A 26,070-nucleotide genomic window follows, 5' to 3' on the forward strand; every position below is an offset into this window, starting at 1 on the left:
ATTCAACGTTGTACAAACGAATGGTTGACGAGCGTGGTATGTATATACGTTGGAAGATCGAGCGAATCTCATCAGGGAATATGCGTTGCAGCCAGGTAGTCAAGTAGTTAAAAAGTAGTTAGATGGAAAGGAACTCTACGATTCTACTTTACACGTGATTTTAATTTAACGCGTAGTAGAAGAGTTTAATTTAACGCGTTGGCTACTTGGCTGTTGTTGTTTCTCTTTAAGAACTCGTTTTGAAAATACGTATAAATTATCTGTAAAATTAGCTACGGAGTTTATTACGTTTCTACGTAGTTTCCTAAAGACAGACGTCAGTGATATTGGCAAATAACTTTCATGTTTTTCTATATTTCTGTGTTATTATTTTCTGCCATGGAAGAAAACGACAAAACTTCTTCTTCTTTTCAAGACTATTTTTAATTATCGTTAATTCATTTAATTAATAGTACTGTTCCCTTGCAACTGCTGTGACACGTTACAAGAATCGAGATAGCTGCAAGGGGTAGGGTTTGACATTACTTCTTTAACAAGTTCGGACTCGCGTGAAATTTATACATATTTTTCAATCACAGCGTGAAAACGAGTTAATACGTTACGTACATAAAATATACGTAACACATGCGCAGTGTATAAAAATCGTTGTTTTATTAACTTTTCGACTAGTCGAAAATGATTATCTTCGACCATTGTACGCGTATCATTTTGTGTAACTGTTTCATTCATAACCGTAACAATGATTATCTAAATAATTACGAACGTAGTAATTGTCTAATATAATTACAGCTCACGTGTATAGCACGTGTACACTTATATGTACTTATGTAGATCAATTTGCATCGTCGTAAACACGAAAGTTGATGGAAATGTTAACGAAGAGGAAACGCTTAACTACGTTATAAAACATCAGCTAAGTAGCCGTTTTCCATGTAATCAAGATGCTAGACCGAGGTTTTTTCTTTTCCAAAATGTCAGTCCAGTAACGCGAAACCTGGCTCTTCTTCTACGTTGCGCAATCGTTTCTACAAATTATTTTCTCCGCTACACTTACGATATTACGCTCAGTGTTGACGAAAAATTTGGAAAAGTTCTGCGCACTATGAAGAATAGATATTAACACGCTAACTGCCACGACGATCGCCGTTGATTCACGTCGTCAAATTGTCTAGGATGGTTAAAATAAGATCAATTTTATGGACTGAAAGATGTTCGCCAACGTGAATGATTTGCTTAACAATATCAGAGAAAATGCGTGGAAATAGGACATAATACTTTGCAAAAATTAAATCTTATGGTACATTTCAATCTATCGCGGCTGTCAGGACAAAGTATAGAAAATTGGCAGTCACGTTGCAGTAAATGCGTTATAGAAAATCTCGCGAAAATCCAACCTCTTTGGGGCCGCATTTTCTCACGTTTCTCGCTTCACTTCTTGCAAATTCCCTTTGGATTTTCGGATGAGACGTTCGATCGGCCGCTTGTCCGCTCGGCTACGCTCGGCCCGGTTCACCGAAGTCGCACGATCGCTCGAAGAAATCGACGCGGAGAACGATCGGTAGGGTGGGGTAACGAGAGAGCAAGTGTACCAAGCAAGTGAAGGGAGAAGCTCTCTGTTCCGAGGTCGATAACTAAGTGTCAGTAGTCAGAGTCGACCCGAGTGGAGGATCAGACCGAGCGACCACTATGACGATCGAACACCGGAGGAGCGTGACCTTTTTGGCCGTGGTGATTTTTCTTGCCTCCGGTAAGTTTTTCTTTTTCACCGTCGTCGGTCAAATCGAACACCTCTGCTAAGATTCCTCACGGCGAAGTCTCCTCCTCCTTCTTCTCCTTCTTCTCCTTCTCGATCTGCGGATTATCGGCGGCCAACGATGAGTCCGGAGAAGCGCATCGACCGTTCTCCGGGTTGCATCCCAGCAGGCGTATTCACGTCTGGTCTCGGTCGTTCCCCGAGTTACGACACTCGTGTCATACAATTTCAATAGCTTTCACCGTTGTCTCGGCGACCGCCTCCTCTCGCCATATGGTTACGTCGACGTGACCTATGATATAATGGCGGAGTCTGTCTAGCGGGTTTGCACGCCTTCCTCTCTATTATTCCGAAACGTATTCGCCATATCGTCGACCACGATCTAACCCGAGCTGCATTATTCATGCACGCGCCATTCGGATGGCACGTTGCCTCTTTCTACATCGCGTTCTTCCGTATTCCTCCGTGTCTTTTCTGTCGACGTGCTTTCCTCTTTGTCTTTCTTCCATATCACAGACACAACGAACGTGTTACGTAGCCGGCATGTTTGTTTTACCGCGCGAGGGAATTTTAAAGAGTTCCTCGATTCAATCGAAGAACCACGCTTTGGTAATTTACGATCGTAGATGGTACTCTTCTTACAGATCGTTTCGGATCGAATATCGCTGCTATTTAAGACTTGGATGTTCGTTAAGGCCTCGTCGGATTAGCATCGTTCGTCGTGCCTTTTTTTCGGCATCTTATCGATGATCGATGCTACTTTCTATTTCTCTCGATAACGAATAACTCGTACTCGCGTGATTAATATCGCTAAAATATGCGGGTTTCTCTTTCTACCTCGAGCTGGTTTGTTCTTTGCCTTCAGCCTTTTCATTCTTAGCCCGTCTCCTTTCTATCGTGAACGTCGCCGGTTACTAGAAATCTTTTTGCCAGCAATTAGCCTCGACTACCTGTAGTTTGCGGTTTTCTCGCAGTGTTCTTCCTGATTGTTTCTTCGTACAAAGAAGCGCCGACTTTCCATTCGCCGATGCACGAATATTTTTCTTTCGCGACACGCTTTGTTATTCGACCAGCAACTAGCCTCTTTTTTTTTGCTATTGCGTTTTGTCATACCTCTTCTTTTCGCTTGATTGTCTATTCAAGATTCACCGTCTGTAACCTTGACTCGCTTTCTCTATCGTTTTGCTCGTTCAGAACGAGCTTCTTAGTAGTAGTAAATGTTCCTTATATATTCTTTCAAGGTAACGCGTGCATTTCTTTTCTCTGTCCTCTTCCTATTTTAATATCTGAGTTTGTTAGATTTTTGTACGCAAGGTGAAACGAAGCGGAACTTGTAAAGAAGCTACAAAGAAGACAACAATTTTGTCTAAAATCGCATAAGAATTTAGTTGCTTCAATTCATAAGATTCCGATTAAAATTGCAAATGACAACGGTTAAACAACCACCGAATCAAGAGAACGTAAAACAATACGATCGTTTCCAGGTGTTTTACGACCTATCTCGTCCTTTTCTTCCTTTTTTATTGCTCCCATTGATCGTGTTAGCTATTAAAATCTGCTTTTTTAAATTGTTTCTTATCTCATAAATTTGTATCTCTCTAGTTTTTCTAAATGTCGCCATTCGTTATACACCCACAATAGAACACGTTGGCGTTACTTTTCGGAAAAAACCTCTGTCTTTTTTCTTTTATCTCTTGACTTTTTCTTTTATGATAATAATTTTTTCCATCGTTAAATAACATTCTTTTAACTTCGATGTATAGTTGAAGCAGCTACCCTGTTGGGTGCGCCACCCTGTCCCAATCCTCATGGCGTCCACGCGTACGCTCACCCCGAGGACTGCAACTCATTCTTCCTCTGTACGAACGGTACCCTGACCCTCGAGTACTGCGAGAACGGATTACTTTTCGACGGCCATGGCGCTGTACACGACCATTGCAACTATCACTGGGCCGTCCACTGCGGAGATCGCAAGGCTGACCGTAAGTATCTCGTTACGTTCTCAACAATTGCCACGATGTCGTAACGACACGCATATGCGAGCTACGCGCGAAGGTTCTGTCTTTCTATCTGGATTTATTAACACCTTGTTTATAGCACGTCGTTAAGTTGTAACGCTAATCCTGTTGCGATCCTTGAATTTTCATATCACAGCCTTGTTCTGATATGTCTACCCTCTCAGCGTATTAAAGCAGCACTAATTAAAAAGTAAGATAAAATTGAAGCAAAGAATCACGACGTATCAACGACGATTCTTTCGTATTTCGATCAAGCTCGAAACGTTTCAAGTGTTAGAAAGATACGGTGCGTCGAAATTGTCACGTTACGTCGAAGAATACGAACGATGCTTACGACTGCGGACTTTCGCGGATTTATGGGAAATTTGAAGGCTCAAACGTGGACAAACAACGAAAATACACAAAAATACAACGAAGTATGTAAGGTGTAACATCCGCTGCGATATCTCGTAGATGAAAGAAATTTCAGTTCAAGTTTTATCTTTTAAATCGTATTCCTGAAAATACGAATTCGCACAAATGTCTCTCTGCTTATTAAAAAGCGAAGAATAAGAGATCAGACGAAAATCCCCGGACTAGATAACATCTTTGCGATTCTTCGGATTTCGACCGTGTTCTTGACAGTTTTCATTGTTGTTCCCTCGTTTGCTGAACATTCCAGTCTGCTTCAAGGTAGACTTGAAACGTTAGAACAAGACGCAACGCGTTACCAAGAAACGCAACCGGAGCCCGAAGAATCACAGATACGTCGTTTAATAAACATCGTGAAAGCTCGAAATCTATAGGTAAAATGTAAAAATCTATGGGTCGTTTTCAGTTACTCCGCTCAGTAGTCCCGGCTGCGAATATCAATTCGGTCTCTATCCTGCCAGCGACCTGTGCAGCACCACTTACATCAAATGCGTCCACGGACATCCCGAGGAAACGCACTGCGACGCAGGGTTAGTATACGACGAGAAGAGTCACACTTGCGTCTGGCCCGACCAACTGTTGCCCTACTGCAATCCGGAGGAAATAGTCGGCTTCAAGTGTCCGCACAAAGTACCTTCGCACAGCGCTGCTGCCAAGTTCTGGCCTTACCCGAGGTAAGTTGTTTCTACGAAACCATTGTTTTCGCAGTTGCCATTGTTTTCAACGATATATTATTTATAAACGCTTCGGAAATTTATTCGATGGGTATACGATTGATATACATGGGCGTTCGATGAGTACGAACAATGGCTGGATTATAAATGCACGATGTGCATTTATGCCAGTCTGATCATCGAAGTTCGTACGCAAAATGTAGACTTTTTTGTTGGGGTCTATTGTCTGTCGCATAGACGCTTTCGAGCGTAGCGAAGGTTCCATTCGTATCCCATTTAGCTACTTTTCCACTTTTAGTTTTTGTAATTCGTTATTTATTTCAATAACGGGTCGTGACTAACAGGAGATTAAAATACCGACAGGTATTTAAAAGTAAATAAATGTTATTAAGATATTAATACGAATAACGAAAAGTTTTCGGAGGTTTCTTTAAACGACACCGTCGAAGAAGAATTTATCGATCAAATAAATTACCTACTGCAGGCTGAATCGTTCGTTTGAAAGCGAAAGAAGCCGATGTCCTTAAATAACCAGCGGCCGCTGTTTTGTCCGACGGAGAAATTAAAAACCGGTCTCCCTATGCTTTCGAGAGGATAACTCGAAGGAACGCCTGTCGAGAGGTGACACGTGTTTTACGGTTATTCGGCGTTACCGTCGTCTTAAGAAACCCAATTTTCGTCATTTCTCTTTCTTTTAATGGTACAACAGCGATAAAAACCAAGGAAGAAATGCGGTTAAATATTCGTAATCCTACTTATAGAGAATATTTGTTCCTCAGATTCCCTGTACCTGGGGACTGTGGCAGATTGATCACCTGCGTCGATGGCAATCCACGTTTACTTACGTGCGGCGATGGAAAACTCTTCGATTCCGTGAGTCTGAGCTGTTTGGATCCTGACGAACTGCCTCATTGGTACGTTACAAATTTCATCGTTTCGTTAACTTTTATTTTCATATTTTCGATGAAAGTGAGAATGAAAATTACGTAAAATATAATTTACGAAGAATTATAAATAATTCGTCGGTTTGTTTCAGTGCCAATACCGTTTAAGTTACACACGGATATCAGCATCGCTATTCGAGTTCGCAAGAGTCTATCAACCGTTTTAGAACCACGAAATCCGCAGCCTTCGCCGTTTACTCGAAGCAAAATATTCTACTTGATAAAAAATAATCTAACCGCCTACCGAAAACGTTACGAATGAGTAAAATTAGCGAAACTACAACGCAAAGTATTGCTTTATCGGTACAAAGTAGACGATACCGATAGATCTGTACAATTTCACAGATGTATAATAATTATATAAAGCAAAAATAGATCTATCGATATTTCTAATTACTTTTAGTTAGAAAAATGTGTTTTAAAGGGAAAACAACCGGAAAACGATAGGGACAACGACGTGTACACTGAACATTGGAATAAAATGTGGACATGCGTACAAAAAATATACAACGTACACTTTATTTCAACGAGTCTATATCCGTACAATTGTGAACGTTTTAATAGATGCTTACGATTAAGGCGAGAAGGGAGAGGGAGGGTGAGAATGGCTAAAAGAGAATATTTACACTTTGACTGTAAAAATGACAGAGAACAGCGTGGTGATAGTTGCTTAATAACAATAACCAGGGGGTGTACAATCAAGATGTGTTCCATACGATTTACCTATATCCTTTTTAACTTAGACGTATGTGCGCAAAATAGTCGTCGACGAAACGACCATAATTAGAGAAACGAAAGAAGAAGAATGAGATATAAAGAGGAATATCTAGCACTTCTAATCAGAAGTAGTTACATACTTTCTAACGAAGCGGTGAATATACATAAAGAACTGAGTTCAACAACGCCGCTTGCGACCTCGCGCCATCTCTTCTAGATTCGAGTGCCGCGATACCGATTACAATATCGGTAAATTCACGTTTCCTGGCTTGCAATCCAGATTTCTGTTCGTTTCGAAACTTTGGAATGAATTCTCGATCGCGTTTCTCGCGGACGATCGTCGTCCGATCCACGCTCTTGGACTGCATTCTCACGCGCGTAACGTGTAACGTACGAACATTTTGTAAAGATTCCTGAGTCGCCTGGAACTCGGTTGGAACACGATTGCGCGTAACTGCAACGTGTTTGGCGCGAATGAATATTTGTATGACGTAGGAACGATGGAATGAGCGATTAGTGGGCTGAATTTCATGATCTAAAATTGATCTAAACGATCAAGGTATATCAAACGAAATCAACGAGAAGACGAGGGATATTAATCGCTAGTTTTGAAATTGCTTTACAGTAGGATTTAGTACTTTGACAAGAATGAACATCGTGATTCTATATGCGTCTTTCTTTTCACGAAGATACATTATTCTACATTTTACGAGCTACATTTTAAGTCGGGAACGAATATTTGCTCACAAACGATCTCTTTTTATAATTCTATCGTCCTTGAACATTTAGGATTCTTCTTTTTGTCTTGGTGTTATCGACCTGTTTACGAAAGAAATTACGATCCAGCGATCTAGCCTGAAGTAATCGATTCCGTCAGGCGTGATATTAAAAGCGATGCGGTTTCTCAGTGAATAAATAAATAATAGAACACGTTGTAAATACGAGGCAGATAGAAGACAACTCGAACGATAAAGCGATTAAACAGTCTTGTCCATTTCAAACTTTGAGCAACCGATCCTCTTACTCTATCGTCTAAAAGATCGCCTAAGTTACACGACGTTGACGAAATAATACGTAAAATAATATCGAACCAAACGATACCGATCGCTCGACGATTCTCCATGATTTTTCCTTTGTACGGTATTTTGCAAAAATCGGCTCGTTTTAGACAAAGCCTGAAACCGTCCTACGTTACACGTTCCACACGCATAGACGCAGTCCAAGACCTTACGATTTATCGAAAAGCGTTGAACAATTTAATTTCTGGGACGAGCTCGAAGTGGAATCGGCAGTGCGCCGGCTGGCAATGGCGGAACACCCGGTGGAAGGTTCTCCTCCTCCGGCTCTTGTTCGTTTCTTCCTTCAGGAAGGTCGCCCTCGAGATTGGGTGGTGTCGTGGGTACGTCGCAGTCTTCGGTGGGTGGGACCACGCACCTGAGCGACCTTCGATCGAACACCAGCATCGCCGGACATCTCTGTAGCCGTGGATATCCTCCTTGACATTGCCAATAACGGTTGCAGGATTTGCCCAGTGGAACGTTTCCGTTCGCGTCGTCGTTGCACAGAGCTGTTGGAGATTCGATTACGCGTTATAGAATATGCCAGTGTAATAGTCGAGGTCGTTAGGAAACACGGATAAGCGTTAGTATTTCGACATTCTAGCATCTAGCAGAGTAATTTAAACTTGGAATCCCATAGAAAAGCTATGTACTTAGAAACCGAGGATTTCGGAATTTTAGCGCGCGACGATCTTCAATTCGTTTCGTTACGTAATTTTATGTAACATGTACGTACGTCGTTCGAACATTTTCGATTAATATTCTGTGATATTAATATTTTGTAGTTTCTATACACAGGAGCGTGGTTGTACAGCGTCGACTAGAGGTATCAGGACATCTGACGACACGTAGTAAACATTCTCTAATTGCGATATTTTATCGTAAATCTGTTGATTCGTTCGTATCGCGCGTGTTTCGCAACGTAAAATACCTATAGAAGCAAAATTTCTTTGAACGAACGAGTGGATCTCTTAATAGCTATCGTCTGCAACGTAGGATCGATAAGGACGAAGGACGAAGTAAATCCGCAAATTCGTATTGCAAGCAGTTTTGGCCGCGATCGGTACTTTTACGTGTTCGCCGCGATGAATGAGACCTCTTGTTCGTCAACTTGTCAGGCTCGTCGGTTACCGTCGAGACGAGACGGTACGACGCGTGGGGCAGACGAAGGTGCGACGGGAGCTCGCTTCGAATGCTAATTAACGACTTACCTTTTTTTCCCGGCGGAGGCCACTGACATCGAACGTAGACTACACGAGGCGAGGAGAGAAAAATAAGCACGGGCGCCGCATACCCACACGCGCGTAGACTCTTACATGGTCGCTTTCGAAAGTGAGAATGATCGCGAACGTCGCCTCTGGCAAAATGTTACGCGTTTTGCGAAAGAGGGAACGGACGTCAAAGAAGCAAAGATAGAGGGGAAGACGTGGTGTTTCGCGAACGAGTAACTTGCAGGAGGTTTTTCGACCAGCAGTGAAAACCTCTCATCTACTCACGATGTTTCTGACATCCTTCGACGTTCTCCGGCCAATCGCAGGATCTGGCCCTCTCGTTGTACAAAAGTCCACCGATGCACAGCTGTTCCGTGGCCGTGCCATTCCAGCAAGTCCAGTAGCGAGTGCAAGATGTCTCGTGGCCGAAAATACCGTAGAGCCAGTCACAGTGATCGGCCGGGATCGGTGGATTCGCCTGACGTTTTCCGTCGCAGTAGTTCGCTCTCCAGGGGTAATCGCAACCCTCGGTCACGCCACGGTGCTTTCCAGCGAATACGAGGCCGTTTGGACAGTCGAATAATTCTGGGCGACCGTTGACGCACTCCCAGTAGCGATCACAGTATTCTATGTCGCCCACGACTCTGGATTTTGTTTGACAAGGGTCTTCTTGCTGTTGCTTCTGAGCACGCGATACTGTAACGCAAAAAAATATGAATAAAACGTGTTTCAGAAATAAAGCTGTTCGTCAAATTAATCGTAGGCGAGAAAGAAGGACGAAGGATGGAGAAGATAGTTTAGGATATCACGAGAATTAGCATTCGATAAAAATGGGAACTACGACGATGTAAATATCAAATTTGTTAGTCAAATTTTCGTCCGTCGAGATAAATCTCCGAACAAAGTACTCTTTCGTTCTTTCGGAACGTATCATTCCCATTCACGAGTCGTTCGTAGGTGCGCGACTTGGAGGAAGAAATCTGTAATTCGAAGAGGATGACAACTGTTAGCTGCTAATGAATACCAATTACGAAACGTTTGGCGGCGGATCGCTCAGCCTCGATCCATTATCGACGGTTAACATTGTCGAAGACAGTTGCTGCATGGTTTTTCAAACGAGTGGGAAATTATGCGTAATTTTCATTGGGAAGGCCGTACGTCTCGCAACTTAATATCCAGCTGCACGACAACATCTTTTCGTGATCTCTTCTTTCGATCGAGGAACACGTTCCCGTCGACCATGAGGCATAGTAACACGATTTCTTGGCCGATCCGATCGAACGTTTCTGACTCATCGTTCGTTGGCACATCGATCCCGCAGAACGAGTCACGATCCTAGTTTTTGTCTTGAAATAAACATTTCCAAAAAGAAAAGAGTACGACCGTGTAAACCGTGAGAAATTTGACGTTCGAACTGTACTGGAATTCGTAATTAGAGTCAAGAGGGAAAGAAGATTTTGATCGAAAGGTGTTATACAATTTTGAAACAGAAGCTACTTTTAACGAATTATAATCTTATCCTCTCATACTTGTCTTTCGTACAATTTTCCTGTTACCCTTTGAGAAACTTTCTCTTCTATTTATTATCTGCAATGGTTCGGAATAGCTTTCATCAGATACGTTCTTTAGCTATCACGATACGCTTCAAGTGTAATTTTTAATCGATAGAATAGATCAGAATGCTTTTTATTCGACGAGCAATTAAATAAATCGAAATCTCTTTTTCTTATTATGCAATTAAAATTGTTTGACGCTGGTAATTCACGATAGTTAAGCTTCGACGTTCCGAAGCCCTTCTCATACTTGTTTCAATAAAGATACGACATCGTAACATAGCTGGTACCCGCTGATTATTCTGCCATTATGCGGCGGCAGTCGTTTTTCAATCGCTGGCATCACAATGCGATTATTATATTGTTATTTTATCGCGCCATACGAATTTTTTCATCAGCAGATAAATCTATGCAAGGCAAGCGTTGCAGAACACAATCCTCTGTGTGATATTTTCTTAGATGCCCACTGTGCTTGGAAAGGTGTTAACGTTTGTTGCAAGCGCTATGGGCAATCGTGTGAAAATTGCGATACAAACAGTCTGAGTCCGAGGTATACCTACTTACCCGTTTCCTTTTTGACGCCGTTATATACAAGGTGTTAAAATTATTCCTTTCAATTTCTATTTATCTTCGCATAAAAGAAATACGCGTATAATTTATTCGCAATACTTATCAATTTTTCTTACGTTTCGTCGGACTTTTCTTCGCTAACCGGTCACTAGGATCGATCATTATTAAGCGAAACGTGTTCGCAGAGCAATAGCTCCTGACTGCAAAAATAATCGAGTTTCTCCTTCTTTGACTCGTTTTGCCAACGGTTACAATACGTAAATACGTAACGTATTATAAAGAAACTTTCCAGGTATACAATAGTCACGTAAGTGTATGTATCGTTGCCACATTCTGAGGCTTTTCTAACGAAACTTCAAGTAAAACTCATCTTAACGGCGCGTGCGAACCGCGTAAGAAGCGATAGGAAAATTCGTGTCATACTTGGCGGATTGATGCACACGTTGCCAACATCCTCTCAAATAAATCGTGTGAATACGAATACGTGAATATCATTACTCAAATGCAAGATATCATAGCAAAAACGTTAGCTCGGCGAATTTTTCACCGCATTGACACGCATATCGTTCAAATGTGACGCGATATATTCACTTCCAGTCTCGAAAGCCGAGTAAAACAATATAAGGCACGATGTTACAAAACTTACATACACCTGTTACATCTACGTGAAATCATAAAAATAGTAAAATGTCATTCTCTCTTTCTCTCTGTGACGTTCAAAAAGTTAAAGATCTTGTAATTTCCGATGCAATCTTATCCCAAAGATTTCTATGAATCAAATGTTTCAATTTCTTAATTTCCTCTTGGAAACACACTTACAATAATTATACCACGGCGTGAGTACAAAGTAATATTGCGACAAAATGCGTTTTTAATTTCTTTGCCAAGTCAGATACATTTGCTAAGTTTGACTTTTGTACGCAGACTTTTACGACTGATTGTATATATTGTACGTGTCTCTCGGTAAGCTAACGTTGCGACAAGACGATTGAAACCGCCCAAACGAAGCGCGAGGTTCCAATGAACCAGAGTCGTGAAATTAATTTACATCGCAAGCGAAGTTGCTGGTGCCACGATGGAACGGTCGGACCGGCGCAATCGCTTAACCACAGGAGGTTACACGTAGCGGTCGTAATATCTCGGTTAATGGGCGCATTTCGGTGTCCGAGACCAGGTAGAAAAGCGAATACATACATAGCAAAGTAAGGTGGGAAGGCAGCTCGTAGCTCGCTCCCAAGAGAGCATGGTCCGGGCACGAGTGAAAGTGTCTAGCCTTGACTTGCAACCTTCATCCCGCTCCTTTCCTCTACCCTGTCCTCCATAAAATCGAACATTCGATTCATCGACTTCTACTCTAATGTCGTTCTCATCCTTCATCGAACATCGCGATTAATAAACCGAGAAAAGAATTAAAAGAATTAAAAAGAATTAAACAGGTGAAAGAAACTGGAAAAGCAGAAGTTGCTCGGTGACTTTCTCGAGTCCAGAAGCGAGCACCGAAATTTCATTCTACGTAAAACTTCCTTAAAAAACAATCGTGCAAATCCGATACGATATTTTCTCTTCTCGAAACGAAATCATTGGTCTTTAAAATATTTTACGATGTTGGAAGTGCTGCTATATGAAGATTTGGAGAGTTTAAGGGACTGAGGAGTAGGTATAGATACAGTTACAATGATTGGAAAAAGCATTTGCAGATACCTTTATTTTACAACGAAACATTCTTTTTGTCAGGTTCTACGTTTCAGCTTCGTATTCAGTTTCATGGCAGATCTTGGTACTCGAAAAGAAATTGCTACTAAATGATACGAAATCCAATATATTAGGTTGTCCGAAAAGTTTCTTTCGCTTTATGAGGAAATAATAGACGCACAATGTTTTTTGTTTTATATCATTTTGTCGAATTACGTACGATCCATTTTGTTCTGTCGAGATAAACATCGCGACATTTCACAGACTTGCTTTCACGTTTGTACGAAGGTGCATTGTTGTAAAAAACACGTTTGCGAAAGAAAGACACTTCCCGGACAAGCTAATACGTGGACCGAATGAATTGCGTTGTAAACGTGCAAATACTTTTCATAATCAGCGTACAACATTTTGTACGGATGACGTTTCAACGAAAATATAAAACTCGTCAGACAGCAAAATCCCCGACCTAAAAGCACCAAAATAACGAAAAAACGAAACAACGGTGTAAAAAGGTCTCCATGTAGCGTTGTAATTAAACCAATTCTCGTCTTTTACCTTCGTTTCATCTTCGTTTCGATCCGCTTGATTTAGACGGTCAATTAAAAAGCAATCCTTTTCGCATCTGTTTCTTTTTTTCGCGATGTGGAAGGAACGGAGGAAGAACGAAACGACGCGGCAGTTGGAATAAAATTTCGATAATCGGCCCGATTATGATAACGGATTAGGGGATACGCTTAAACCAATTTCGGGATGCAGAAGTGGAACGATCGAATTTGGAGACTGTTCTAGAACGGTCAGTTGAATGTCAAGGATACACGCGCGACTGCAAGTTACGGAAGAGAATGATTCTAGCATCTTGTTACGGACCATGAATTACGACGCAGGTAGGGAATTTCGAGGTGTTTTAAAATATCAAGCCGCTTGAAGCGATATTTATAGCTCCTTGCTGTTCTATCCTAATCTCACTCTTTGTACATCGGAATTAAATCGCAAAAAGGACGAGATGATATATCTTTCAGGATAAGAGATTTCTAGTGACAAATATTCGTCCCGTGGCTCAGCGAATTTCGAGATGTCTATTAATTTCGTAGTAACTGGAAGAGTAACTCGTATAACGGAGATTGCACGGCCGAGGAAAAGCGAGCGCGCAGCGCACCTTCGAGTATCCTGCGCGCCTTTCCAAGTGGAACGCTTCGCCGCCATTCGGAGCTCTGGAATACTCTATCGAGTCTAGAATGCTCTGGAACAGTGGTTCTTAACGCTTTAAACACGGCTGTCGTCAATAGCGACGACGAAACGAGAATGTGGTGAAACACAGCCAAACCTCGTCAATGAGCGACGTCATGTATGGAAAGTTATATCGCATTTAGCTTTGTATAGCTTTGTTTCTTCACGTCCAGAAGGAACGATTTATGAAATTATACGAGCGTCTAAAGAATCGATCTTTCGTTTACCATGGATCTCCTTTAAATAATCGTCTGCCGCCGCGGATCCCTGATACTTAATTGAAAATTCAAATCCGTGATGTGCCTCAAATATGTGTATTTAAAACAATCGTCGATTACTCGTCAACGATCGTTGAACGTCGAGAAAAGAGATCTAATATAAATAAATAAATACACATGCTTTTATCGAACGTCTTTTATTCGAATAATAAGGTGGACCGTAGATTAAGAACCGCTGCTCCGAACGATTACGTCGAATGTTGTTGCCTGCGAGTACAATAGAGCGCAAACAATGCACCGTGGTAGAAGAATCGAGTCGCCACCGACGAGAAATGAGCTTTCATGCCAGAAATCATTAGCGTTCCAGCATCTACGCGTGGCTTTTAGCATCGTCGAGAATCTTCAGGATTTGGTCGAGAAACGAAACGAAGAACGATAGAAGGAACGAAAAGATACTTAAAAATAAATATTCGATCGAGATTATAAAATGTGGCGGGATTATAATTTATCTCGTACGTTGCATACGATTTTCTAAAATAGCGAGAATTTGGAATAATTTGTCAAGACTATATAATTTATAATTTGACGAATTTGACATGTTATCGTTAGCGATAAGTTAACGTAAGTAGCAGATAGGTAAAAATTATTAGCGAAAACGTTCTGCGGAGAAACGCTAAGATACAGTCGCCTGTTGACTTTGTAGGTGGACACATCCCTGGTTAGGCAGCCTGGTTATGTAACAGAGACTCTTATTAGTGTCGTGGAACCGAGATACTTTCCCTTCCTTTACGACTCCTTGTAAAGAAGTAAGTGGTCGCAGTAGGCCGCTAGTTTGCGTTTAACTATAAGAATCGAAGCCAGCACATAACTGTGAAACTCCTAATTGTTTACATTCCATAGATAACAAATGCGATCTTCTATGGCCTGTTCTTATGGACTACGAACTTCTTCTGCCGTTTAGCTATCTTCTTTTTTAACGTTCCACTTTCGTAGCCGTTTCATAGCCGCTTTCTACAGTCGAAAATGCGTCCATAAATTTTATACTCGTTCGTCGCTCTTAATACGTATTATATGTGCCGATGGTTATGAAAGTGGTCTAAGTCATATACATATTTTTGCGAGATATTTTTCAAGTTTCGCGTTTAACGCACGAGCTGAACCGCGTTTAACGACGCAACAACCGACTCTCGCGATCTAACGGTTTCTACTACTTCGCAAACATGATTTCAGATTTTTGTAATGTTAATAGGCTCAACGCAAAATAAACGATAAACCCATTTTTCTTTTTTTTAGATTCTTCGCTCAGATCACTTTCATAATCATCGACAGATATCTCAAGAACGTTTATGGTCGAGCTTTCTTTACTCTTCATTCCCGATCTACTATGTAGACGTGGATGGATTAACGCTTTGCCGATTGAAGCTGCGATTTCGCGTCTTTCATTTCCCACCTGTTGACGACGAGAAACGCGAATTTCTGTATTACATACTTCATACGGTATTCTATAAAAATGTTAACTACCGTTAAATAAAACAGTAAGAAAAGCAATGGATGCTATAAACGGAATGATATGAAGTGTCTTTGTGTTACATTCTTGAACAATACGAAACCGTTATCGATATATTAAATAGATTTTTAAAGAACTTAATAAAATAATAAATTTTGCTTAGTATCTCCCCATCAGAGAAATTGTTTTCAAGCATATCTTTAGATCTCAAGAAGTATCTTTAAATATGCTCGTCGTAAACAAATGCTGCTCGGGAAGTTCGTTTCGATATTAAACCCTCTGGTCGACGTGAAAATCATATCGAGCAGTTTTTCGCGGAAAAATCTGCGAGGTTCTGGGATGGTGGAACGATCGAATCGAAATGTAAATGGCTTCAAAATTACGCGGCAATTCAGGCAATGTCGTCGGAGCGTACGGTCCTCGAAGGGTCCTCGAAGTGTTCAAACGGTTGTCGAGATAAACCGAACACGTCGAGTCGCAAGGTGTCGTCCCGCACCGTTTCGTCGAGAAACGGCGCAGTATTAGTCATGCGTAACTGTTTTAACATATGCACGTCCGTGACTAACAGTAAACGCAAAGGCAACATCGGTCTATGCATCGCGCGAGATATTCAAAGAGAAAGGTCTGTCTGTACTCTTTTTCATGCGAATTCTCTAAATCGATGCACGGACCGTAAGCTTGATGTACGCGCTTATGTACTTTCCCAGTAAGAACCTCATTACTCCTACCGAAATCGACTTTCCACCGATTAGAAAACCATATTTCTTTACCCAGAAAACCGTGCTTTAAATCCATTCCAGCGTGTTCAAAGGCGAATCGACGAGATTCCGTCTACGCTTCAATTTTTTCCCTCCCATGCTCGCGCATATCTTCAAGCAAGGACAGGCTAACCGGTAGATGAAAAATCGAACAGGTTTGGTTACGCGGAAAATTCTGGCGCATACCGAACCAGTACGACTGGACAGACGGCGAAGTCTACAGAAAGAGTAAATGTCACTACTGGACGTTTCACCGCGTTTCTTCCTGATTGTGGAAATAAACGAACATCGACGGCCTTCCCGTGACCGGTAAAGAGTTACACGCGAGCAAATGGTCGTACGCGATAGTCACGGGGCCCCACCTTTTCACGTTCCTTCCGTAAAGTGCAACGTTCCACGTGAAAAGTCAACTCGCGTAATAAGCGTTCCACGATCCGTACACCGTTTACGAGATACGAGCCACTTCCCCTTTCTTCTTCTTCGTCCGTGGCACGCCTTTTTCTTTGTCTTTTTCCTCGCCCCTTTTCCCTTCGTGTCGAGTATTTCGTATTATTCGCTCGATAGATACGTTTGCCTCCTTCGGGTACAGTTCTTATCAGATCGGTGTTTAATGCGATCATCGTCGAAGGAAATTAACGCGTGTGGCCGAATTTTCGAAACGTTAAATGACTTTTTTCTTCCCGCACTTTCCTTGCTTTCACCTTTTTTCCATCGTACAACTCTTTAAAGGTATACCAGCCGACCAATAGACTGCCGACGTTTATGTAAATTATGAATTCTACGAGTACAGGTAAAGAGATAGAACGTAAGCAGAGATTTCTCTTACTCGTTGAATATTACGATTGTCATACTTTGAATATTTTCGTTCGTGTCGCACCTACTATATCTATTTTTGTAGCTTTAAATTCCTCGTAATTGCATAAAAATCTGTAGTCTATCGGTAGAGTTCGTGTTTACCGATATTCCTCGACGAATTTGTCGGCGTTGTTTGTACGTAAAGATATGTAAAAATGTATGGAATGTGTGTGATTAATGTCACGCGTATTAGCCGTTTCGCTACAACGATTTTTCCAGCCTTTTTCTGGCTTGCTTCCAAGCAGCCTCCTTTTACTTCTTTTCCACCTGTATAATTTGCTTCTTTTTCCTCGTCTCGAGGTTACGTTGCTCGAACAACGTTTCTCCTTCTCGTTTCACAGTTTTCCCACTAATCGACCGAATAATAGCAGTTTTTTCTTCAGATTGTGTTAAAGCTTCCGGGTCCAGGCAACCATATCGCATAGAACCGTATAGAACGACGTATTCGCGCTTAGTTCCCGAGAAAATACGCAGGTGGATGATTCTATTATTCGAGAATTCTTGTCCTGGCATTCCGGTCGGCCGCAAAGGAAACGACAGCGGAAATCATCCGGAATGAATAAATAATTAGACCGTTGTTCGGCTTGAAAATAATTTCTATAATAAAATTGTACGCCACGATAGAAAGTTGAGTCTCTTACGTAAAGAGTCGTTGTGAATCGAAGAGAGATCGATACGAGATTAACCCCCGGGAGATGCGTGGCCTCGTTAGATCTCAGATTAAAACTATTTTGGCTTTGCTACGCACAATTGAGCGAGCCTATTTTGATTTTATAATAATCGAACCGTAGCCATCAGCACGGTTATCATTTTTCCATAAATAATCCTTTATTTATTAATATTTTGTCGTAGACCGAAATTAGTCGTCGGAAAGTTTGTGCTACCGATGATTGTTAAAATCGATATAATTATTGGTCAAACGATCCTTGTCCGTAAAATCACAGGTTTTGAATTAATCTTTGATACGAAGTTACGAATGTTCTATATCCTGGAAATACACCTCAACGCTGTAGGCGACAAAATTTAAACGAAACGTCGTAGGTTCGCGGATTAATCTCCTAAACCCCAGGCGCAGGTTAAAATTGCATCGATAAGAAGGAAAGAGATTTTAGATTTTAGAAAGGCGTCGTTCGAAATTGAAAACAACGACGAAGATGATGAATGGTGTGAAAATGAAATGAAAGTTTCTATTCACGGTATGTACGTTTCATAGAAAGTAATCCGATGCTAATAGAAACTTATTTGATAAATAATATTCGAGAAAATGATGCATCGCCTCGTCGTATGCTAAAGTTGTACTCGCGCGTGTTTATTCCATTAGAAGAATCGAGTTACGTAGGGAAATCGTAATCGAAGAGTGGTATTTTTGGCATCAGGTGAAAGCATCGAAAGGTGTTTGACAATTACGCGTTCAAATAGTGATCAAGTGTTTATTTAGGAAGAATTATGAAACAGGAAGTACTTTTACCTGTGTTTCGCAACTAAAGAGACTAGATACGCGAGTGACATTTTGTCACTTCATACGCGAAGCCTTTCATTCCTAAACTTATCGACGTCGTCGCTTCATTATCATTACAACGATTATCTTTTACGATCGTTAAAACAATGAAAGAATATTTATCGCTCTGATGGTCGATACGTTAATACCGTTTGATCGTGGTACAACTTTTAAACGAGAGATTAATCGATCGCTTTGCGATCTACAGATGCAAAATATTCGAAGGAGAAAAAAAAGAGAGAGAGAGAGAGAAAGAGTGTGTTTGTGTATGTGTGTGTGTGTAATCTGTCGGCTGAGCTACTTTCATATTTTCACTCCCGAGACACGGGAGAAAGTTCTCAAGATGTGTGAAACCCGATGAACGCTCGTCATTGTCTTATGAAAACCCGTGTAATAATTATTAAAAGAGGGATACTTCTCAGAATTATGAATACCATATTAAACGATAACGGATATTGTGCAACGAAAGAGGGTTAAAGTATAGAAGAACCGATAATCCAGAGAAACAGCAATTAGTCGCAAACGGTCGAGAGTTAACCAACGTTATTTCACAATCCTCTTCGAGGTTTGACAAATGACAATAGAAAATGACAAATACGATTCTGTATTTCTTGCAACGCAATTTTCGTTTTTCCTCTTTCGTATAAAATTTGCTCATCTTTTATCAAATTCCGTCAACGAGCTTAACGAGAACTTGTCAGTTTCGACGTGGAACAAATTTTCTCACGAAGAAGACAATCGGCGATTCGATGTACGGTAACGAGCAAGTTAATAACCACGCGTTATTAATTAATTGCAGCTCGATTAATTGCCATTCGTTCGTACGCGAACTTAACGCGAAAGCGGGACGTGCTCGATGCACAGCGACTACCAAAGGGATATTTAATCGAATGGCCGTTGATTTCGACGGAGAAGATGGACGAGGTGACGCGGCGTTAGACATCGCCATTAAGCGCCAGAGCAATCGGAAGAATCGTTGCCGCGAAAGTAGGCCGATGCGCACACTTTTTAGATCCAGCGGCCGCGAGAAACGCGCTCGTCTGATCACAGAAAGTCCGTTTTCACTTGCACTCGCGGCCTGTATTCGCGCTCGAGCTACCACTACCGTTTAATCGATTAATAAAAAATCGACGGACCTCTACAACCCGGCAGCTCTTTTTACCCGTATTAGCACGTGATAATGGAACATCGACCGACCGGCAAGACGAATGTAAACAGCACTCAAAGCGTTTATCGCGTGGATATTGTTCACGACGCGGTGAGTCGCGTTCGCCGTACGGACAGTAAAATCACTTAATTTATACGGACGATCGCGACCGCTCTTCCTTTCTCTCCCTTTAACGACGCGATAAAACAAAATCGTGGTTAACGTATACGGTTACATCCTCGGGGAAGACAACGTGGGAGGAAGACAACAAGAAAGAGACCAGAAGGTGCAACGGTACGAGACGAAAGATGCAGGAGGTACACTCGTGGAGGAACGTGGATGAAGGAGGAGAATGAAGCAGAAGAAGAAGGAGAAGAGTAAAAAAAGTAAAACGAAAAGTAAATACAGGGACTCACCGTGCGCAGCCAGGAACAGCAAAAATAACGAGAGAATCTGCGACGACGATACCATTGTGTGACTCGTTGTGTGTTCGGCCTTGGGAAAGACCAATTCGATCAACTCGAATCTACTGGAATTTCAATCCGGCGACTAGAACCATCCAAAGGTGGGGCTGGAAGCGTGAAGTGATTCTTATGGGAACCGAAGAAGCTCGGCTGATGAGTTTTCGTGTCGAGACTGGTCACTGGGAGAGGCGTTTGGCTTCGTGTCTTATATGAGCTCCCCACTCTTCCGGTAGGTCCGATCTCTGCGGCATAGGAAGGCCTCCCTGGAGAACACACCTGGTTTCTTCTATCGAGAACTCCGTCGCGCACTCGGCATCCTCTCGATCGATGATACTTCGGGATAGATCGTTCGGATTATCGGAAATCAAAACGTCGTGTCGTTGATCACTCTCGCGGTGAGAACGTTGTCCTTCGTGCCGCTTTTTGCTTGCGCGGCATTTCATCGGCACGATGAAGTTGGATAGCATCGGGTAAAATTATTGCGGTAATTACAATAAATACAGAGTTATTTATGGAATTAATCGAGGGAATTGCGAGACCAGTTTCTCTATTCGATTCGAGAAAAAGCCTCACGTTATCGAACGAAAGATATTTTCCTATGCTTTTTACGAAATTATTGAATATATTAATATTATATCTTCGATAAGTTTGTGTTTCATTAGGGAGGACTCGGACGCGATAAAGGTTAAACGAAACGAGTCACGTATTTTTTTTCTTTCCGTGTTTCTATCTTTGATTAATGCTGACATCCGCTCGAAGTAGATACAAACAAAATCTATTTGTGCGAATTTAGATTTATGATATGGAAGGAAATAAGATATTTATTCGTCGATAGAATTATATAGATGCCATGCACATGTACGCAACTTGCAAGTCACATACCGTTACAAAAGATGAAAACAAATACATAACCTTGCGCTGATTTCGAAAGAAACCGATGATTCATACCTGAATTATAAAACGTATTAGACAGTATTAAATCAACTAATCGATGAATGAAACGAAATGCGCATTCGAACGAACGACCCTGAATATCAATTCCGTTTTACGTTTTGATTTCCCGCGATTAGTACGATCGGTTCGTACGCGGCTGAAATCGGACGCGGATCTCTGATTTCGATTCCATTGTCCGTGATTTAGCAACGAAGTAATTGAATTTATCGAGCGATTCTTCACGCTCGGATACTTCGCTACGACGTTGAGTAAATTGCAGTTCGCTCTATCATACACGATCGTGTTTCACTCCCGTTTTCTTTTCCTTTTCGCCACTAAACACGCAGAAATTCTTCCTGCTTTCTATGCCATCCGCCGCAACAATTTTCCCATCGTGTCGCTCCGACACCATCCGTCCACCTAACGGAAAAATTGATTCGACAAAACGATCGATCAAACGCGCGTACATGGATCGACCTTACGAAACACGCTGTATCCTTGATCCTTCGGAGAACTTGCAGCATTTTCAATTCCTTGAATCCTGTCCGACGATGATGACAAAATATAAACGTCGCAAGTGTATCATCGTACAATACATCATTAAAGAATTCCCATTTCCTTTACCTCGAAATCTGACCGAGATTTAACGATTCTGTTACTAGAAAATCGAACAATACCGAGTCAAATATCTCTGTAATAGTAAGGACGGAGAGATCGCGAAGGATGTACGGAATAAGAACGAAGAAGGCATTCACCGAGCGGATATCGAGATGATCTTCGATCTAATATCTTCCAGATTGGTCGTTATGCAAGATTAAAAGCGGTTTATAGCGGGAGCTAACGAAACAGGTCGTTCTTCGCTCTTGCGAAAGCGAAGAATGGGTATTAGTCGATATAAAATGTAGATTATTCGGTGTCACGGCGCTATTCGCGAAATCCTGACTAATGATTTTTCCTCCTTGCCTGCGGTAGTGAATTATAGTAAAAAAAAAAAAAGAAACTGATCTAAATAAGCAGGGATCGCGCTTCGCCGAACCTCTTGGCCAATTCTGTGACAGACGGTGTTGATACAAGTAGCGTTGTTTAATTTGCATTTCAACAGTCTCAAAAGAAGACCTTCACGGTTTCTTTCACCGGTCGGAGCCGTTTCACGCGATAACTCGGTGAAAATAGTAGTGAAACACACTTGGTCACAGGATGAAATTCACTGGCGTTCATCGTTTATTTCTTCTCACGTGTAACTCCTTGTTGCCGCGCTCCTTGTGTTCAGACGGAAGTGGATAAACGGTCTCGCAATATGAAGGAAATTAAAAGCAGTTTGATCAGAACGACTATGTACGATTCGCGGTAACAGTTTATCGCATACTTTGACGATTAATTTGCGCGATTAAATTATCTTTTGTCTTACGACGAGCATATACAGTGGCTACAGTAAGTATCGACGCGTTGTATTTATCGTAATATTTAAGTATATTTAATTTCATATCATTCGATATAGAATCTTCGTATGATCACAAAATTCGATACTATGAAAATAAAATTTATGATGAAATCTACCAAGATTATCGAATTAAACGAATTATATGTAACTTAAATAAATTACATAGGTAATATAAATACATGGTAATTACATTATAATCTTGTGAAGTGGAACGAATGCAATCATGATTATAATGTTAATAAATAAATTTCTAATTTGATGTTATTCCGTTTGAAAAGAGAGAATACTGGCCAAGTACGTCGTAATACTATAATTATAGCATATTTTAACATGAATCGGGAAATTCGTTCTACTTTACATCGTTCCCATTCATTTATTAAGAGTAACAAAACGAAGAAAGAAAAACTTTCTATAATCTGTTTGATTTCTTAGTTAAAGCGGTCGCTTTTACACAATTTCAAAACAGTCTTTTATAGTTATTCTACATTTGTAAGAGGTCTGCTGTGCAAATAATTGTAAGTAGATCGTGTTAGACATACACAGTGTTTAGAATTACATATTATTAATTCCACGCGAATGAATAACAAAGTATTCTCGGAATTTTGTCTCTGCTCTCTCATTCCTTTCACTCCTTTCCAACTCATTCCGTGGCAATTTTGCAAACCTCGCGAACAACACGTTGCGCTAAATATTCGATTTTAAATATTTGCACAAGCTCAAAGAGATTTCTCCGGTACACTATTTTACGTTTCTTCGGCGAGACATAGAATTTTAGAACAACGAAAGTGTTCGACTTAACGTTTTTCGAAAGCAAAATTCTAATTCCTTTCGCTCCCATATTATTTGATAATAAGCAAATAATAGGCAAATAAGAGATTCGTGTTTACAAATTAGAATAAAACTTATCTGTAGTCTATTATTTTTAAAATCTTCACTCCACGTTCCACTAGATTTAGAAATAAACGAAAGCAACATTCCAATGGATTTATGAAAACGAAAGAATTAAAGTGTACTCCGTTCTAGCCATCAAATGACATAAAAATAAGAAAGATCAACGAGCATCGACTTATCGCGTTTTTCTCTCATATCTTTCGAATATAAGATACATTATTATTAAGAGTATTTAGAAAGTAAGTAGATAAATATGTGGCTCGAGCGATCGCTCCTTTTCAACGCTTTCGCTATCATCGTGCAAACGAAAGATTTATAACCATCGTTAAATCCATTGAAACGTAATCGTTGTATATATTTCTGACTAAAAACATATTACCGTAATAGAATCGGTCGTTACAACGTACAGTAGTTAAACGTAGTTGAGAGTAAAGTAAATCAAAGATTAAAAACTGCTGGGAATATAATATGGTGTAATTGAAGAGTATTAAAAGTGTCAATGACAACGAATGTTGATGTCACGCGCGAAAGTGACGATTATCCTCAAGGATATCTTGCACTCTCTCACAGAATCGAACGTTTCGATCGGCGAATCTGCACGGAAAGGAAAAAGAAAAGAAAAAAGAAGGAGGAGATTTCGTAAGGAGCCGAATATACTTCCCGGAAGAAGGAACACTTAAAGCTCAGCATAGAGTTTAAAAAGGATTCTCACCTTGTTCCCTTATGTAACAAAACAGGAGGAACCGAGGACGGCTTGTTACCAGACGAATATTATCGCGATGTTTGGTGAGAATGGTCACAAGAGGAAACGAGACACTGAAGAATAAAACAATGCTTGCCGAGTTTCGAAAGTCTCTCGCAGTGAACCTTTATAACCCCTTTCTACCCTCCATCTCGAGTGTAACGATTATTCGCTACGCTCGTTAATTAATCGTGTTATCAATTGATTCACAACCCACGAGCATATTTAATATTCAAATGAGCTATACTGTGCGTCGTATCGAAGCACAGAGGAATGATGTTATCGAATAATAGAAGATGATTTTTGTTAAATATGTGTAATAAAATAAAATGGGACTGTCTTTTCGATCATTCGTTTCGAAAGGTTTATTCTGGTGCACATAGATAGAAATTCAGATGCCTTGTTGCCTTCTATCGGTCAAGAAATTTATTTTAGTAAGTGGAGATACGAATCCTGGAACTTTGTTGCTTCGTTAATTCGCTATTTACTTCGTATTTGTCAAATTAGTTAACATTGCTACGAGATTTTACGCTAGCTTCTCGCGCGCCTTAGAGGTAGGCAACTCTCGAACATGTGCGTCGAACCGGTCACAGATTCCCAGGCGAACGTCTGCGCCACATTCCCTTGTAATTTTCACAGCAACAAATCTCTTTTTATAACCATACGTACAATTAATATATCAAGTGACACGTTATGTTCCAATATCTGCAATTATCCATATAGCTTCAAATCATAGAAGACCATAACAATTCGAATTAGGTTACTTAATTTTAAGAAATGCAATTTAATTTTACGGGTATTTGGTGGCTTTTTTTCTAAACTCAAAGTATCGTGTTTAATCATCAAACCTTTCATATTCAAAATCGGAATACATAAAACAAATAAAAGAAATTATCGCAAGAAAATACCCGAAGATTCTAAAATCTTATTGCTTATTTTTTTCAAAACCTTCGATAATGTACATACGTAAGTGAGTGGAAAAGATCCTGTCGAGAAAATTATGATAAAACAGACGGTGATGACTTCTTATCTTCGACTTCATTATAAGCTTCTGCACGCGTTGACAGATTAATGGAGAGGCGCCTTGTTATCTGAACCGGTCGGTTAAGAAGTAGAGGGTTTAAGATCGTCATATTAAGAAGACGTTTTAATTAATCGAGTATAGGTCGGATTTGGTTCGCATCTCTCATTTATGACAGGCTAGCGAAATTGAGATCGTTACAAATCTTGAAAGGGATGAAAAATGTATCGCCGACGCTTACGATGAATAAAACGAAGAGGTATGCAATGACAGATATTTCTCACGTGTAAACTTCTGCGTGTAAACTTTGAACTTTAAACCTTTTAAATAAGGGATCAGAAAATATAATTTATAAAATAATAATTTTCCACTGATATAAAATTATGGATTAAAGGCTGCAAACATCATACTCTCAAATAGTAAAAGAATTAAAATTAGACGAAGGATACAGAAAATACTGAATCTCTGTTTAGCTCTATAAACGGTTCGATTGTTTGTTACGCTTGTCACGTGTAAATTCGTTGTGAGATAAAAAATGTTTGAAAATAGAATAAATTTGAGAGCCTCTGGGTTAGCCCGAAGTGCAGAAAGTGTTGTGAGTCTGTGGCTCGCTATGACCCGGAGAGCAAGGACCTCTGGTCCTTGACGAGTTCGAGTCCACCACTTCTTCTCTTTTCTTATTTTCTGCTCTCATCTTTTATTTTTCTCCGTTGCCGGACCCTCCTGCGGCAAGTCTCATCCTGCTAGTCCTTTAACTCCTTTTAATT

General features: G+C 40.6%; 2 protein-coding genes across 2 annotated transcripts; one reads left to right on the forward strand and one right to left on the reverse strand.

Moving 5' to 3' along the window:
- The first annotated feature begins 1,536 nt into the window (after positions 1-1,536).
- LOC126916848 (protein obstructor-E-like) lies at positions 1,537-6,310 on the forward strand. Its single transcript, XM_050723076.1, has 5 exons — positions 1,537-1,747; positions 3,517-3,735; positions 4,589-4,856; positions 5,636-5,770; positions 5,893-6,310. Exons 1-5 carry the CDS (start codon positions 1,687-1,689, stop codon positions 5,906-5,908), a joined length of 699 nt encoding a protein of 232 aa, XP_050579033.1. The 5' UTR covers positions 1,537-1,686; the 3' UTR covers positions 5,909-6,310.
- On the reverse strand, positions 6,295-20,615 carry LOC126916847 (protein obstructor-E-like). The gene is made up of 3 exons (XM_050723074.1): positions 20,228-20,615; positions 9,072-9,482; positions 6,295-8,084 (listed from the first exon to the last, which is right to left on the reverse strand). The coding sequence occupies exons 1-3, from the start codon at positions 20,280-20,282 to the stop codon at positions 7,774-7,776; spliced, it is 777 nt and encodes a 258-aa protein (XP_050579031.1). The 5' UTR covers positions 20,283-20,615; the 3' UTR covers positions 6,295-7,773.
- Between the last annotated feature and the right edge of the window lie 5,455 nt (positions 20,616-26,070).

Source organism: Bombus affinis, chromosome 5, assembly GCF_024516045.1.
Source record: "Bombus affinis isolate iyBomAffi1 chromosome 5, iyBomAffi1.2, whole genome shotgun sequence".
Lineage (NCBI taxonomy): Eukaryota > Metazoa > Arthropoda > Insecta > Hymenoptera > Apidae > Bombus > Bombus affinis.